We start from the raw sequence: 18,752 nt of genomic DNA on the forward strand, positions 1-18,752 counted from the left end.
CAAAAAGGCAATAGGACTTTTCCATTGGATTTTGGAGTATTGCAACAAATTAGATCTGTGGTAAACACACATTTATGATACTTATCACCACAAATTAAGATTTTTGAAGGCTAAATTCAATCGGCAGATAGCTAACGTAAGGATGTAAACAAACAACATCACAGTCACATAAATTCACGTTAACAAGTAGCAACCGGTGTTTTTTATTACCACAGACCTATTTTATTGAATCTAGCCAAAAACGTATTCCAAATAAGGGTGTTCAGAAGTGCTAAAATGCTAACTTGTTTTCTGGGTTTAGGACTCATTCCTACAGCCTTCTATACATAGTGTGAGGTGAATGTGTGGAGGCCAAGGCTGACACTAGATCCCCTCTTTGAATTATTATGCCAGGCTTGCCCTTATTGAACGTTTCATGAACACTGTATATCATTTTTCAAATTAAGTGTATGCTGATAATGAAGCCTGACGGTGATAATCGCTTCTAAAGGTCTTAATGAGAGCAATTTACTTCATTACAATGTGGTGTCATAAACGCAACTCAGCTTTTCCCCCCACAGCTCTATAATGAGTTTGATCTGAAGTAATTTTCTTTTTTATTCTACAGCTATTAGTAAGTTATCTCCTATCCTTGTTTATTAACTTGTGTAAAGAGCAGACAGATGGACGAGAAAACCCAATGTCTTTTTATGACCAATTCATGGATTATGCAAATAAAGTTCAAAAAGCGTATAAAATTTCAGTAATCTTAATCAGCAAATATGTTCATAAGTGGGAGGAACATTTGATAAGGGATCCCTGGGAAAAATGAGCCAAGCATAAAAGGAATGCAAGTAACAGGATAAAACGTACAGATATGAATCTGTTGAATTGTATAGGCTATTGTCATATTAAATAAAGTAACATTTATATGCTGATTTAATTCAACTTCTGACGTAATGTCCCTAATCATCTCCTGTCTCCTGTATGTGCAATGCATCATCACCTTAATCTCCTTTACATATTTAGGGACAGAAAAGCCCCTCTTCATCACTCACATTTGCTGCTTATAAAGATCCCTCCACAGCAGAGGGAGGGATTCATCCTTCTGAAAACAAAGAACATTTAAAAAACAAAACAAAAACTGTCACATCAGACAAAATGTTCCCCTTTTTCTTTCTACTTTGTTGTTCTGCTAACTTCCCGCTTCTCTTCTCCTTCGGGAGAGTTAGACTTTGTGCACAAGTACGTGTGTGTGTGTGTGTGTGTGTGTGTGTGTGTGTGTGTGTGTGTGTGTGTGTGTGTGTATTTATTTATGCAACTCTTTCTCTTTCCTACAAAAGAGCAAACGTGATCAAACGTTTTGCAGTTTGAAAGCGTGAAGATGCTTTTTCGAATGATGTAAGTCCCTAAAATAAACACTCACTAACACACATGGTCTTTTCACTGTTCATATTTGTTCTCACTTTTGTTCTGTCTTATTTTTCTCCATATCAAATCTTTCATTCATCATTATTTGAGCAGATTGACATGTGTGTGCTTCTGTTTGTATGAATAATTACATCTGCACTTTATTTGTATTTAAATGTGTTTAACCCTGATATCAATTTCCTTCCGTGGCTCTAGTTATACACTTTGTGTGTGTGTGTGTGTGTGTGTGTGTGTGTGTGTGTGTGTGTGTGTGTGTGTGTGTCCAGTCAGTGACCTCTAATTTGTCTAATTAATAATTAGAGGTGACATCTCTGTTTATGTGTAAACTTCAGTAAGGGTGGTCCACAGAACGGATGATCTTTTCTGGTACTGACTAATACCACAAAGACATGTATGCGTGTGTGTGTAAATGTTTGTTCTGCCTGAACTGAAATATCCCTGATAGACCAGCAAACATAAACTCAAATGCTGCGGCACGTAATTTAAGTCAAAGTATTTACAAATGCTGACCTGCTGATGCTACTTTTCAAAACAGACATTAGTTTAAACTGTCAAACAATAAGCGTGACGCACATTTGCTTCCAGCTCTTAGAAGCAATACACTCCAGAGCCTCAACATCAGTTTAAGGTAAACAGGATCTGGACATGAATGGTGCAAATCTTCTCAAGCTTAAAAGGTGTCTCCTCAAAAGTATTGTGTCTTAAGATAAACTTTAGGAGGCTAAGAGCCTCTTGAGAAACTCTGGAATCTGCAGGGGGAATCAAAACTGATGTTTTATTTATTAATACATTTGTTATGGCTTTTGTTCATTTTTCTGTTATTAAGTAAGTTATACTTAACTTAATAACATTTAATTATGAATGTTTTATGCTAAGTTCTGATGGGATACATTCAGGTTCTGCAGGTTTTACATTAGCTTTCATTGCTACTTGATTTACATAAGCTTTTAGCAACATGCTTATGTACAGAAAGTATAACACAGAATTTATGATAGATTGACATTCACAGTAGATGAAGTAGATAAAAGTGGTCAATTACACACCATCAAATTAACTAAACATCGCCAAATCTATTTTTTCCCAGAGTACACAAAAGGCAGCAAGCTTTAGGAACTTTACTGAACATTAAAGGTTCTCTGTTGAGTGTTTGACCTCTAGGGCGGCAGTGGTTCAGTCTGTTTGGGGTTGGACTTTGGACCGAAATAATAGAGTGTGGACTGGTACTGGAGAGGAGCCAGTTTACCACCTGGGCCACTGCCGAGGTGCCCTTGAGCAAGGCACCTAACCCCCAACTGCTCACTGGCGCCGTCTAGACTCTGACCTCTCAATGCATGTGCATGTGTGCATATAAATGTGTGTATTTGATGTGCATGTTGTGAACATAACTGTGTGTACTTGTATGTACCTGTATATAAGCATGTATAACAGAGTGGAAACTGAATTTCCCCCTCGGGGGATCAATAAAGGTCCATCTTCTTCTTCTTAGTAGAAGAGGACTGCTAGTTAGTAAATATGGACATTAATAATGAGGAAGGATAAATATCTGTCCCTTACTTGTATAGTTTGTGATATTCGTTAGTTAGACAATACTGTGTTTGCAACTTGAATCATAAAATGTACGCACATTTTTTATATTCTTATATGTTGAGGATTTTTCTGAACTGGTGGAACATATTACATGTAATAGAACTTACCTTAAAAATTATAGATAATTAGAGGTGATAACATTTAATTAATCAGAATTTTGCTAACGATAAGGGGATACACCCACAAGAAGTTTTTAAAAAGGGGAAAAGGGGAAATAAAGTGGAATCATTTCTTTATGGTGCAACGGCATAGTGCACAATGAGTAGAAGAAAAATCGTCACAAATGTGTTTTCTGCTGCGACTGAAACCCAGCGGGAGCAATGAGTTGTCAAAGCGAATGTTAAGTTTTAAGATGCAAAGGAGATGGCTCAGTTAGAGCAGGAGAACATCTTCTCTTGTGTGTTCTTCTCAGGGCTCCACAATATATACTCTTCAAATTTGACATGTTCTCAAAGAAGGTGCTGTGTGCAAATGCCATAATACTCAAAGCTAATAATACAGGAGAAGGAAGATGACAAAGAATTTTGACAGCAACTAAGTAAGAAAAAAGTAGATGATGTGTTTGTTCCCTAGAAGGAAGAAGAACAAATGCAGAGGTTACTCTTTTCAGCAGAAGAGGAGTGTGGAAGGAAATGTGTGCCAGACAGTTTGAAGATATTCAAGAACGTCTCAGTATTCCTATCAAACTTTAATACATAAACCTCCCGCAAGTATGCAAATCATTTTCCTAATGCTATTATAAATGCATTGCATAATAGCTGAAGCAGCGCGACAATCCAGGCAATGCTGGAATTTATCCCCCATTATAGCTGTAAAAACATACGGCGATCCAATTCTAATCACAGACTAATCTGCCTTTTTAATCACAAGGGTCCACAGAAAGGGAACTTCAATTAGCTTTCCACACTGCTGAGCTCCCTGGATTTTTCCGGCCTGGGTTCGCACGTCACCCCGATCTGAGCTCACTCACAAAAGGTCTTTAAATTATTACAGACGGCTGACAGGCACGCATGACTGACTGACTAAAGTATACCCTCCAACAATCACACGCCCTTGCAAAACCAAGAAACAGATCTATTTTTAAACTAAGAGCCCGCAGTATGAAAAACAGACAAAGGCCAAGGGGAAATAATTTGATTTTAATTAGGATTAATCAGAAAGATGATATCCGTCCTGTTTTCTGATTCTGCATAAACCAGGACCTCAGAACAAGTTAACTTAAAATAATCAGTTGGTTTAGGATGGCAAGAACGCCATCATAGCTAATCTTTCTGAACATTCCAAACTGCAAAAGTGAGAACATTTGGACATTAATCCATCCAAGACATCAGGTTCAATAAGCAGGATATAAAAAAACGCTTTTGGAACTTGTTTGTTCGCTGGAAATTGCTTATAGGCCTACTCTTCAATCATTTGTATCCATGTTTTTTATTATTATTATTATACCATTTAAATTAAATGAAAGACAGCTTAAGTTGTTATTCCTGTGCTTATGAACAAGGCCTAATGTTGGAGGCTACGATGAGCCAGTAATGTTATAATGTGCAATAATTACTTAACCAACCCCACAGACAGAGCGGATGGATGAGTAGATACTAGATACAGCCTAAAGGGTCTTGGCCTAATGAGGTTGGCCAATGGATTGACTAAAGCATATTTAAAAGTTCCTATACATGTGTATAGGCAGCAGATTATCTCAAGTTGTTGATGTTAAAGTTTTAATAAAAGTACATTTCATTGTTAAATATCAAGCTAAATGCCTTAAAGTAATAAAGATCCTTCAAGAGAGAATACTGACTCAGCAGTATTTTAGCCTACATCATAGCGTATCCAAGTTAGCTAACACATTACCTACAGTAAGCTATATGTGACAACAAATAAGGATGCGTATTTAATGGATCAAATGTTGATGCAAGACACCACAGCATTTCAGAAAACACAACAGCATTTCACAAAACACAACAGCATTGGTGTCTTGCACTTCAGGGCCACCGTACTTATGAATACACATCTGTATTTGTATGTTATTCTCTCTGTTAAAAGAAATATAGTGTTTTTGTTATAAAGCACAATGACATATTTAAAGATTTTAGCTACAATTTCCATGATAAAAAGCATAGGCTATTAAGACCTAGAGTTACTACAGTCAAGCTAGTGGAGCACACTGACACTTGTTGTTAGCAGTGAAGTTCAAGAGTAAAATGGGCTCCCTAAAATGAATAGCAAGAAATATATATTTTGAAAGAGACCTTCCCCTGCCCATTCATATTCAAGCCATAACCCCATTGTTTCTCTGTCGATGGAAACAGTCGCTTGCGGAACTAGTAAACTGACCAAGTAAAACTTCTAAACATTTCTTAAAAAGGATGTGAAAATGTGCAACCTACTGTATACTGCCAACTTCTGACAGAAACTGCAGTGGAACTTCTGTTATGATGGCTGAAGAAATATATCAAAGACTTAGAACTTTTATTTAAGGAGTTGTGTCCGAAGGCATGAAGCAATTAAACTGTTATTTTATTTGACCAGAGAAGCCGTTGGCACCAAGTAATTGGACACGAAAGCTGAATACAAAATCCTTGATTGTTCTCTATATTTTTTAACTCATCCATTTCATTAAAGTTACTGTTTCTTTAACGTGAAATAACTCCAGTCTAAACACTCTCTTTGGCCGGAGAGGAGTCTTTACAAACCATCAGCTTTACAAACTAGACTGAATCTGTGCACATCCTCCCGACGTAGGCAGCGACCTAGGTGGCATGTGCATTATTGAGGAGTCTGTGGTATTCTGACCTTGTATAGAGGCTCCCGGGCACCAAAAGCTATGAAAACTTTAGTGAGAGATTTAACGGCTGAATAAGAAAAAGAAAGCACGAAGGAAGTGCAAAATGAAAAGTGTAATGAAGAAAGGGAAACGTTTTTTATGGGATGAACTGTTGGCTACTTGTGGCTATAAATGGCCAAACCTCAGTTAACTGAGCAGACAGTTCAAACGCTTTGATATCTGCTGCCTCACAACAGATCAGCTGCTTCAGTGAATTTCTGCTGCCTAAACTGTGAAGAATAATGGTTAGCAGTGAGTAAAATAAGAGAATTAAAACAATGACTTGGGATATGTTTGATGTATACGTTTATTATTAACAAATGTATTGTATTGTTTTTAAATATTTACTATTAAAATGTTGTAAATACAGTAAATCAAGATAATAGGAAAATAAGAAAAATGTGACAAGAGATAGTCAAGAAACCATGTGTCCACCCTCTAATTAAGAAGATAAATACACACATTTCTTTACACACCATCAAATGTGCAGAACTACCAAAAAAAAGAAAATATTTGCTTTCAACGTCAGGATAACTTCCTTTTCAAAATGTTCAAATATTAAGAAATAAGAAACATGAAACCAGACATGTCCAGAAGCTAGTGCATTATGGCGTTACAGATCTGTTCACCGTGCTTAAAGTAAGTACGTAATAGCCATATTTGGTTTTGTAAAAAGGAAGCTGAAGATGTTCAACCTCTCATTCATGCATCTATTCGATTGCGTGCTCTTGAGTCAAGTGGCAGGTGAGTGCTTTAAATGCAGACCCTAAGAGCTTTCATTTTTAAATCAACATTCTGGAAAAAGTACAAATTCAACCTAGATGATGACATGTTATTATTCTTGTCTCCAGCTGGACTTCAAACGTCTTTCCATCTGCCTTCCATCTGCATTGGCAGACTTTTCATATTTTCCATCTGCCTTGTGTCTTGTACATACCTGAATGCAAGCAGACCAAAATGATACATTGAAAGTCGTTTTTGAATGATCACGGATCTAAACGTATCATCAAACGCGTGCAATAAGCAAGTTTACTAGCAAACCCCATTTGCTTTTACACAGCCCTTATCAAAATGTCTTTGTACCCTGAGACAGTTGTGGCAATATAGAAAATAGCTATTCATCAACGATTTTGCATTTTATGCTCCATGTATGCTGTCAATAAGGAACTGAGGTCAATTGTTGTCCTGCGGGGTGGATGTACAAGGTTATATAGCATTTATTAATTGAGGGATGTCAAATATATACCATACAGAAAAGGGAAGGTCACATACTCTTACTTGTCTAGATATTTTATTGTTATAGTTTAATTTAGTTAATAATTTATCAACATTTAACATGTCACAGTAGCCAAAAATCCAAATGTAAACACTTCAAAAAATATATAAAACAACGTCTGTCATATTGTCAAAATGTCTGCTGTGAAAACCCTGTCAAGTAAAGGAGAATATTTTCTAAATTCTAATTCAAATTCATTCTATTTTTCAGTCAGCCTGATTTCAAATGATCTGATTATAATAGCTGTCATTAGTACAGTTACTCTTTGCTTGCATCTCAAATACTAGATTAAAAATAGAAAGGACGGGAGTCATTTTCACTGAGCTGATAAGCTATGATGTTTGCTCTCACATTGAAGTTAGACAGACTCACATTCATTTCTTTATCGTGTCATTTTGATTGCTCCTGAATTGCTTGAAAACAGGTCAGTAATGGTGTTGCTAAATGTATAAGGAATTGTTATGCCTTTTTGTAATTGCATGATGGAATTTAATATGGACGCAAAATATTGAAAGAGGAACAAATTGCACCATGATAATAATAACAATCCTGCTTGAGGAGATGTAATGAATGTATAAGCAATCTCAGAAAATGTAAAGGGGATAGATAACCATGCAATATCTTAGCATTAGCATCTATGAAACACAAGAGTTTATTGCAAATAAAACTACAGCTGTAATACCCAAAGCAGGAGAGTTACGTTGTAGAACAATTAAAGGCAAATTAGCACTTAAGTGTAAAATCTATATTGGAAGAAGGTATATATTATGGGATCTGGGTACTATAAACATATGCAGTTTGTAATATACTGTATACTGCAGTCTACAGTACTTTAGTATCATAAGTGTATGACAAATGTAAGAGTGCATTATCATAATGGCATAAAACACAGGAAATGTCATGCAGAGTAGTAGCAGAGAAGCAGAAGTGAAGGATAGTTGAGTGCAGGACAATGTTAAGTGTTCCACTTTATCAAACATTCCTTTGTGTATAATGCATCCAACAATGTCTGACCTTGACTATGCTGACTTTTATCTGTGCAAAGTGTGTCACTATAGAGGTGTTTTTCACATACTAACCTCTTAAGGTTCATGCTTGATTTGGTTTGTCACACATTTTTAGAAAGAAAATCACTGTCTTATATGCAAATGGCATCAACGAAATCTGAATGCTCAAGGGCAGAGTGAACTTAACAGTGCAGAGAGCCAGAGTTAGCAATAGAATAGAGAAAGTTTTGGCAGCAAACATGCTGTGTAGTGTGCATTTATTGCAAGTAAACCAAATCCTGAAGTTTTTCTCCTATATCCACGAAGAAGAAGAGAATATTGTATGTTTCACAACCACTCACTGATGTCACCAAGTTAAAAGTAACCAAGTTAGCAAAGAAATAAAAACGCGAACGAAACATACCATTCTGATACATCCGCTAGTTGCCATTTTTCTTCCGAAACAAACTCCTTATCCGAGTCAAACATTATATGACTGAACCCCTCCAATGTTTGCTCTCGCACTCAGAAGAGGAAGAAGTACTCAGATCTTGTACTTTACTAAATGTAAAAGTACCAGATTGTAGGAATACTCTGTTACAAGTAAATATCAAAAAGGTTACTCATCATGCAGATAAGTGCATTTCAGAATAATATACATTATATGTTTTGTTTATTATTATTGATATATTGATGTCTTCATCAAAGCTGGTCAAGTTGGAACTACATTTAATTACATCATTTACTGCTGGGTAGCATGTGAATTTAATCCAGGTGTAACTAAAGTCAAATTTATTTTTAATAATGATACACTTTATTCATATAGGACCTTCCATGCAAGATGCAGCCCAAAGTGCTTTACAGAGCAAAACAAGATGTATAAAAATAACAATGGGTACAACTAAAAAGTGAGGACCATAATTACAAATAAGTTAGAACAAAGAAAAAGCTGAAAGAGTTTGATTACAGAACCATAAGACAATGAAACATGAACAGGGATACGATTTAAAATATCCCCAAATTAAAAGCCAATTTCCCAGGTGAATCAGGTTCAACCAGCGGTGGTGGGCGGGCCTATGATATTTGGTGATTTTAACATAAATAGGAATAGAATTTCCCAATAAAAACAACTTATTTGCGTGAAAACCATCGTTAACATGATACATGTTATAGCAGAGTATTATTACATGCCCGGAGGGTAGCTTGTTTAGTACGAATGAATTGTGTGCAACTGTTGTGACACACACTCATACACAGACATACGCATAGACCAAATGTTGTTTGCACACAATGAGAAATCCCTACGGACATCTTGGCCAGGATGCAATCTTTTATACTGAACCATTTTGTAATCCCAATCTTTCATTCATTAGTTGTTGTTTATTTGTTGTATATGTTTTATATCTGTAAACTGAAGACAAAATTCTGAGTTTATACATAATGTTAAGAGACATTCTTGTGTAAGGAAGTCTTTGTCAGCACACAATGTACAAAAAAAGCTTTAATCTCAAGCAATAAGAGGAGAACAGCAGGATATTTCTCATTTTCCTTTGCCAATCCCACCACCACTACCCCCTGCTCAATATATGCTTTATTTTTAGAATTGTTGATGTTACTAAGATTTAATGTTGCTATGTTTATCAACAGGGGGATTAGTTCTCCTAGCAGATTGGTTGCTGCTCATCGTTGCTCGCATTCTTTGAGACGTCTGTCGTCTCCATCAAATCTAACTGTGAAACAAACTGCTATAAATGGTCAAAGGCTAGACGAAAGTGGCTCTGACCTATACTTACAATATTCTAGTTGTGTGTCCAAGCGGTTAAATAATGTGGATCTACTTGTGTAATGTTTCTCGCCCTGACAGGCTGTGTTGTAATCATTTTGTTGGGATGTGAGATCCTCGCAATTGGAGAGCACGGTTTATTGCATGTTTTCCTTATTTTAAATGGATGTTAGAGCCTCCTGCAGAGAAACACGCTGAAACAATCCCTTTAATAAAGTATTTTTAAACATCACTCGGGGCGTGTCCCATGTCTCACCTGCACCACCTCTCTAGACCTCGGCCTGGGTTTTAAACACTTTTAGGGACACTTGGTTGACTTTATTTTAAAATATTTTGCCTCCCCGTGTGTTATATATTTTACACTTTACATATTTTATACTTTATATATTATATATTATAGTTCTATGTATTATATTTTATATTATATGTTATCTTGTATTATTTGGGTTGATGTGATTTTTTACCAGCACTTATTTTAAGCACTTTTATGTATTTATTTATAATTTATTTACAATGTAATACTTATCTTACCTGCATGCTGATTTTAAACAAAGCTAACCTTGGTCCTTTTTAGCCAGATGTTTTTAGCTTACTTACCAGGCCTTTTACCAGATGTTTTTATTTCATTGAATTTTTTAACACAGACCAAACAGGGCTTTTATAAACTTTTATTGGTTGTATTACAGGAGTTTTAAACAGGTTTTTAAACAAAAATACTTACCAGAGAGCACGTGCACCACGCTGTGCTCCCCAGAACCCTAACCCACTGACAAACAGAGAAACAACCCTAAACCTAATCCTTATTGAATGAACACATATTATACTTCTTGATTGAGCTAATAACGGACACATTTTATTAATTCTGAATTAGGATTTAAATAATATATATAGTATAAGCATGTTTAAATTAGGTTACCAAACATTTGTTTAATTTCATTTATTATTTTTATGTGTAAGCTTTTTCTTTAGCATCTTTAACTTGAGCAATAGAACTGTATCATCTGCATACATGCAGATGTTCCTGTAAATGCAAGATGTAAGTAAGGTTGCATTCATAGAGCAGCTTTTGAAAAACAAAGTTTAAGAGTTTTTCACCGGGAGAAACATATACAGTTATAACCCTAGGACATGTAAACAAATACAGGGGACAAAAATCAATTACATCACCCATACAAGAAAGACAAGTGGGTAGAAGTGGGTTTTAAAACGTTTTTTGAAGCAGTTCAAGAAACAGTTCTAGAGGGATGGGACGTAGAATCTCCATTTGATTTCCTAAAGGATTATGTATAAGAGTCCTTGCTTGAAAGATCTGAGTGGCATGGAAGTGGAATAATGATATAAAAGATTGGAGAAACCATGTTCTAAGCATTTGAAGAGATTACGCAGTATCTCGAAGTCTATTCTGTCCTTCACAGCGAGCCAGTGAAAGGATCAAGGTTTAGTGTGAGGTGATAAAATTGGATTCCCTTAACACACTGAATAACAGAGGCAACAAACTACAGCCTTGTGGCACTCCTAATTCATTATTTACCAGTCACAAAGAGTGCAGTGTGTCAGGTATGATTGTATCCACTTGAAAACAGACTATTTATATTCACACTGCAAAGTGCAAAGTACTGGCGGAATGACAAGGTCAAGAAACTCTGCTCCTTTACCCAAATTAACTTTGCAGCTTGGCTTTTCCAAACCTACTATGAAACAGTTGGCTCCGGCCCAAGACTGAATAAAAGGGTTTCAGAAAATAACAGTTTGTACCTTTCATGAGAACAGAGACAAAGCTGCCCATGAGACAAGAACAACTCGGTCAGAGTAAGCCCGATCGAGACATCTGTAATTGGTTTAATCTTCCAAGGTTTCTGATCCCGTTGTGAGCTTTCGAAGAGGGAAGATGGATGATATTATACCCAGGTAATTCAGAATGGGGTATTTAATGCTTGAACACACAACCGCTGATGAACAATTTTCGAATTGTAAGTCAAGTGGGGGTTATTATTTATGTGATTATTTAATTGTACTAAATGATATCCCTGACAATCTAATCCAATTGTGAGAACCTGTGGCGTTGAGAGTTTATTACAGTGAGGAAAAGATAATATTTGTAGATGTACAAAAGGTCCCTGTTTATACCCAAGCCGAACATCTTTTGTTCTTTCCCTCTGTATCCCTCCTGACCCCCTCCATTTGTTTCCACTCAATCTCTTTCTCTGTTGCCTCTCACCCAGTATCTAATCAGCTGTTGGAAGGTGATCAAAACGTTGGTGGATTTGTAGACCTCCAGCCAGAAATAAACAATCTACTCCTTTTTTTACTGATAACAATGCCTCTTAGTAGGGAGTTAACTTCCATTTTGTCAACTTACACTGGATCAAAGACGGCAAATAAGGGTAATATTTATTCTGTGGAGATCATTGTGCTGGCCTTTAATCGGCTTTTATGGAACACTTTGCAATCGCATTTAGCGTTTAATGCTCTTAGTGCATTACAACTAGCAAATAGAACGAAACTGCTGATTCATTGCCTTATGCAAATAAAAAATGGAAAGCTCATGATGTCGTTGTTTGTAATAGTGTGAATGTTAATCTGTTTGCGTTTGGATTTAGACAGAATCCTCTTTTTGTGTGTGTGTTTATCCTACTCACTCGACTGTGTCCTCCCAGATGCACCAGTGTCCCTGGTCCAGTTCTTGCATGTCCAGTCTGAATTTGGCCATGCAGAACTCCTCAATGGCGAATTCATAGTGGGGTCCACACCCTAATGTCAACACACACTGAGACACTGATGAGAGAAAGAAGGGGGGAGCAAACAGAGATGTGGTTGAGTGAAAGGAGAGACAAAAGGGCAAAAACTCAGAACTTAGATGTGAGGAGCAATGTACTTTAGAAATGTGTTTGTTCCATTATTATTGTGTGTGTGTGTACTGTATGTCATCATTCTACGACCTGGTTTTAGGTTGTTGAGGGGTGAAAGCTCAGCAAAGCATTTGGGATTGAAAGCAGTTGCGGCCTTAAATGCTGCCCTCTCTTTTTGGTTCATTGCCGTTTAAGATGTTACTGTGGGACATGACACTGAAACACCATCTGCTATCACAGTGTGAGGTATATCACTGCCTTACAAGATCCAAAAACAGCACACAGACATACACTCACACACAGTAGAGGTGACGTTTTGAACCTGAACATTTGTTCAACAGTGAATTCTTGCTTGATACGTTCTCAACTTGAATGAAATGAGCAGAACTGTTTTATAGGTCGAAAAGGACTCAAAAAGTGTCTTTGGATGCCCATAGAGGCACATCTAATGAAGAAATAAACTGATAGCATGTTAAACCATGCTTTGGTTAAACTCCTGTATACACAGTAGGTCGATAGTTACGGCTGTAACTACGGTTCTATGACCGCCAGAGGCGGTGCTTTAGCACTGGATATGTCCATCGCACGCATGCGCAGTTCGAGTACCTAATAACAACAAAGTCACCTGTGACCCAAGTGACGTAAATAATCCGGCGTCATTAGCGGATCGGCTCCCAGAATCTTCTCGCGAGCACACAATAATTCTGAGTGACAGGAAACTCTGGCGGTCATCCGGGACTCATATAACCGTAGTTACAGTCGTAACTATCGTTCTATTTCGTCCCTACTGACCGCCAGAGGCGGTGCTTTAGCACTGGATGACCTATACCAACCATGTCATGAAGAATCCAAGCCCTTGCTCACTACTGGAAGCAGCGGAGCTCAGCAAAAGGACCACGCCCAAAGAATGGGGAGTGGCGACATTAACCTGATAACAACTGGAGAATGTGCCAGAATAAGCCCACGACGCCGCGTCACAGATGGTCTCCAGGGACACCACTCTCAGGGCAGCCCAAGATGTTGAGATGCTCCTTGTAGAGTGGCATCTCAGCCCTGATGGCAGGGGGCGGCCACTGGCCCCGTAGGCATGTGAGATGGGATCGACAACCCAGTGGGGCAGCCACTGGTTAGAGGGCACAACCTCCAAAATCAAGAGTTGCTCCTACTGCCGTACACAGGCAGTAGCCTCGATATACGCCCTTTGGGCACCCACAGGGCAAAGCAACTTCGATGTGCCGTTCTCCTGAATGTGAAAGCGTGCCAGCTGGGCAGGCTGATTGAAGTGGGTTTGTGGAAGCACCCTGGGCAGGTATGCCATATTTGCCCAAAGGGCAACACCTGAGAGTCCCACCTCGGGCATGTATCGTTTATGGAGAGGACATGCAACTCCCCAACTCGCTTCCCTGAGGCTATGGCAAGCAGAAATTCTGCCTTCGTGGGCAGCCACCTAAGCCCCACCTGGGCCAGGGGCTCGAAGGGAGGAGATGATAGGGCATCCGGCAGCAGGGGCAGGTCCCAAGCCGGACCCCTCGGGGTGCTAGGAGGATGCTGCCATAAAGCCCCTCTCAGGAAGAGGGACACCGACCTGTGGCACCCCGCCGTGGCGCCGTCGACCCGAACATGTCAGGCAGAAATAGCAGCCACATAAATTTAGAGTGGAGTGAGAACGTCCACTATCTAGAGGGGACTGCTGACTGGGCAACAGCGTACATGCTGTCCCAAGGAACACGCACATTCTTGCCCCCCAGTAGGGGTAGAAAGTGCGTTAGTGCAAGCTGCACAGCCCGAAGCTCTAGCACGTTGACATGGCGTGCACCCTCCTGGGCAGACCCCTGACCCTGAACGGTCCTGCCCTGCCGCACTGCACCCCACCCTAAGAGACATGCACCTATGGTGACGGTCTCCTGGCGGGATGTGATGGCGCCCATGGGCACGTCCATCAGGAGATAGGCCCTGCCCCTCCAGTGTGACAGAGAGTGGAGGCAACGCTGCGACACCCTGACTTTCCTGTGCCTGTGCCACTTGGTGTCCAAGTGAAGGCTGTTCAGCCACATCTGCATGGGGCGCAACGACAGCGGGCCTAAGGGCCCAACGGCCGAGGCAGCCATTAGTCTGCCCAAGGGCCGGAGGAACTGAATATAAGGCACCATCTTGCCCGGCCCACGTGGAAGTAAGCATCCCTCAAGTCCACGGTTGAGAACCACTCCCCCTGTGCATGCACACTTGCCAACCTTGAGACCTCAGAAATCGGGAGCATTTCAAAACCACCGCGGGGGGGGAGGGGTGCTAGTGGATTGCCGGAGCTGTATTAGATTAATATTAACATGCCTATTGTAGTTCTAAGTGCACTGCCTTTTGGTCTGAAGCACCATCCTTGATGGAGCATATGTGTGGGCAGGAAAGGAGTGAGCAGAGGATAGAGTTGTCGATTCTTGTTCTGTTTTCTGTGAATATCTTCCTCACCCTCTCTGACTTTCAGTTGCAGGCACTACTAAAGAGACGTGCTGCCATCGAAATCAAACAATGGTGTAGCTGTATTAAAGTCAGAGTGGAAACAGTCCTGAGTAAATCTGATTTTGTCAGAAATCGGGAGAAATGCGGGAGAAACCGGGAAACCGGGAGAGGGCAATGAAATTGGGAGTCTACCGCGAAAACCGGGAGGGTCAGCATATAGAATGGCAGCACCTTCAGGAATCTGTTGATTCCTCTGAGGTCCAAGATCAGGCGAAATCCACCGACTTTCTTGCTCAAGAGAAAGTACGCTGAGTAGAACCCCCTGGGCTAAGCAGAGGGTCTACTGGCTCGATTGCGTCCTTGGACAGAAGGACAGACAACTCTTGGGCCAGAGCTAGGGCCTCTGCCGGATCGCTGACGACAGTCATTTTGGCCCGGCCGAAGGCTAGGGACCGAAACTGCGGTTCGTACCCCTGGGTTGAGGTGAAAACCCCCTGGGGGGCGCCGGTAAGGCTCTGAGGCATGAGGCCGCCTAGAAGGCCGGCGGCATGAAAGCCCCCGGGAGGTTGATGAGTGGGCCGCTGGGACCTGTGCAGGCCACCACTGTAAGCTGGTGGCTGAGAGCAGCTGCTAGAGGGGCCCCTGGGCCTGCTGGGAGTGGACACAGGCCTATGAAGACCCGAGAGCTGCTGCCTGGTCTGCCTAGCTTGGGCAGCACGCTCCAGTGCCTACAGCGCAGCTGCCCCAAACAGCTTCCCTGGCTCAACTGGCACACTACGGAGGAGATGTCTCGAACTGTGGTGACTGAGCAGGTCAAACCTGGCGACGAGTCTGCACCAATAAGGACATAACTCGTCCCCATTCCCTAGAACTTAGGGCAAAGGCCTACAGTGATGCATCACTGAGGCCCAGCAAAGAAGGCTCAGCTGGAGCCTGCTGCAGAGAGGTAGAGACAGCCAGTATCAGATGGGAGGGACGTAGCTAAAGCTGGGAACTCAAATGCTAATGATAGCTCGGGCACAACGCCACAAGCAGAACTTTCAAAAGAGCATAATAAGGGCAATTTTATGGGAGAGGAAGCGGGAACACTGTCGTCACCAGAAAGTCTCAGCCAAACAATAAATAAGACAGCAATCAGGACAACTTAGCTGGGAGAGGGTGCAGGGACACAACCATCAAGTTGTCGGACAAGTTGACACAAACCTGTCCGTCGAGGCTCTGAACAGCGCACAGCCGACCACAGCTCCTGGAGAACGCGAAGCTGCATGCGGCCAGCTGCTTGTAGAGAAATCCCTCAGATTAAACATTAAAACCTGAACGCTGTAGGCTACAAGTATGTAGCCGCGGTACTCTCGCGAAGCGAGAAGAAGATGAAAAGGAGCCGATACGCTAATGACGCCGGCCTATGTAGCCGTTGTCACGTGGGTCACAGCTGACTTTGTTGTTATGAGGTACTCGAACTGCGCATGCGTGCGATGGACATATCCAGTGCTAAAGCACCGCCTCTGGCAGTCAGTAGGGACGAAATAGAACTACCTACTTATAATTGTATCCTTATATTTTCCCTCCTTCTTATTCCCTGCAGTATACACTTATTTAAAAGCCTTTTTTCATGTTTTTTTTCCTTATTCCCTTAAGACAACTCTCCCTTTCTCCCTCTCATTTTTTTGTAACCTGCTGTTTCCCGAGTGTAGAGAGTAAATCTGCATACATGTATTTGCATCTCTTTTCATCCCTCCTTTAGCTGCTTCCTCCTCTCTCTCTCTCTCTCTCTCTCTCTCTCTCTCTCTCTCTCTCTCTCTCTCTCTCTCTCTCTCTCTCTCTCTCTGTCTCTCTCTCTCTCTCTCTGTGTATTCTCCTGAGAGTTTCCTGGAGGAGTAAACACATGCAAACTGGTTTATGCGAGTATGTTATGGCGCAGAACTGGAAGTGGACAGTGCCCTTTTAAAGAGGAAAATAAGTAGAAAATGGAGGTAGAAAATATAAACACAACTTTTAACATTCCTAGAATTCAACTAGATAAACCTGAAAAGAGTAAGAGCCTCCGTACATTCCAATCTAGTCATGCTCACAATCTCTTTTCTTGCTTTCCCAAACCAAATCACATATGGACTGTTTGTGACTAGATTCAAGAGTCTTTATGAGAGTCTTTTGAGATGGTGTCCCTATAATCATGAACACACTTTCTAAAACCATTACAAACTAATTCACATAACTTTATTCCGGTCTGCCAGTGTTCTGATTAAGCTTTGATTAGGTTTAAGCAACAACACCTTCAATCAATTCCTAGACCCTACATTGACCTCCAAACAGGGTTTCACAGTGGTACAACAATGCAGTCTGGTCTCCAGGAAAATGTTGTCCTCATATAATGACGCTCCATGTTTCAATTACGCTTTGAGGAGAATTCCTTTTCTCCAACATTATCTAGGTCTACAACTGTATGTTTTGATTGAAACGTAATTGAAAATGCAGGTTAGTTGTATGGGAATGTAATGTTTTAGGATACTGTTTTTGATTAATGCAATTCCAGTTCTGCAATTTCTTCTCAGAGACTACAGTAATTTCTCCCATTACTCATCCAGTTGCTATTTAGACACTAATCTTATCAACAGAAAAAACTTGAATATTGGACTGTTCTCTGAAACCCAAGATTACCTAAGTATAGTATTACTTATTTTGAAAAAAGGTATGTCAGTGGTTAAAGTATTGTTACTCAGATGTAATGCAGTAAGACAGTGTTATCAATTTCTTGCTGTAGCAGTGTATTGCCCACCAAAGATGTAAAATAAAGAGGTATATTTCAACACAATACTAATATGACACATAAAGCATACCTAAGTAACTACTGATCTGCACATTATCTGTTATTTAACCCTAGTATAAGAACACAATAATCATATAGTAACCTGATTATTGCATTAGAAGCTTTTGGATGCAAAAAGTGCAGACCAATCAGTCATTGCTTTTGGCCTCCTATAGCATCAGAAAAAAAAGAAAAGAAAAAAAGATCTTAAAAGTGTTAATTCAATAATTTGGTAATGCAAATGTGCAGTAAAGGAATCATTGTAAACATTCAATGAAACACAGCAATACAGTAAACAGTTCTAAAAATAACCAACATCCATGGTGGCTGCACAGCCCTCAGGCTGGCTCTGAACATTCCCATAATAAATCCATTCCATGTAAGTGGACTAATTGAACCATACTAATGATGGCTTGGTTGCGTGTATGCTGAAAGCTTGAAGGACACCAAAATGACTGCAATTACTGTATCAAGTATGTAACAGAACTAAATAATAGTGTAAGACAGTGTTCAATGATAGTGACACTGTAATACTAAGATTATTATTGATGGAAAATGACCACAGCGGCAATTTCAAATAATTTATGAACATTGAGAAATCCATTGGTGGAAAGTAACAAATTACATTTGGTTATTTAATTATTGTACTTAAGTAGTTTTTTGACCTATTTTCATTTTGCTTCCACTCCGCTACATTTCAGAGGCTAATATTACACTTGTTACTCCACCACACAGTCACAGTTACTTGGTAATTTGTACATACAAAAACACATAATA

The 18,752-nt window shown here is 39.9% G+C and overlaps 1 protein-coding gene across 2 annotated transcripts in view; it reads right to left on the reverse strand.

Moving 5' to 3' along the window:
* The window catches only part of ramp1 (receptor activity modifying protein 1), an 84,969-nt gene that overhangs the window by 8,262 nt on the left and 57,955 nt on the right, over nucleotides 1-18,752 (reverse strand). For both annotated transcript variants that reach the window (XM_079662526.1, XM_079662525.1), the window contains exon 2: nucleotides 12,506-12,641. In XM_079662526.1, coding sequence (XP_079518652.1) covers nucleotides 12,506-12,576 — 71 coding nt within the window. In that variant the 5' untranslated portion in view covers nucleotides 12,577-12,641. The remainder of the gene's footprint in view (nucleotides 1-12,505; nucleotides 12,642-18,752) is intronic.

The sequence above is a fragment of the Notothenia rossii genome (assembly GCF_949606895.1).
Source record: "Notothenia rossii genome assembly, chromosome: 2".
Lineage (NCBI taxonomy): Eukaryota > Metazoa > Chordata > Actinopteri > Perciformes > Nototheniidae > Notothenia > Notothenia rossii.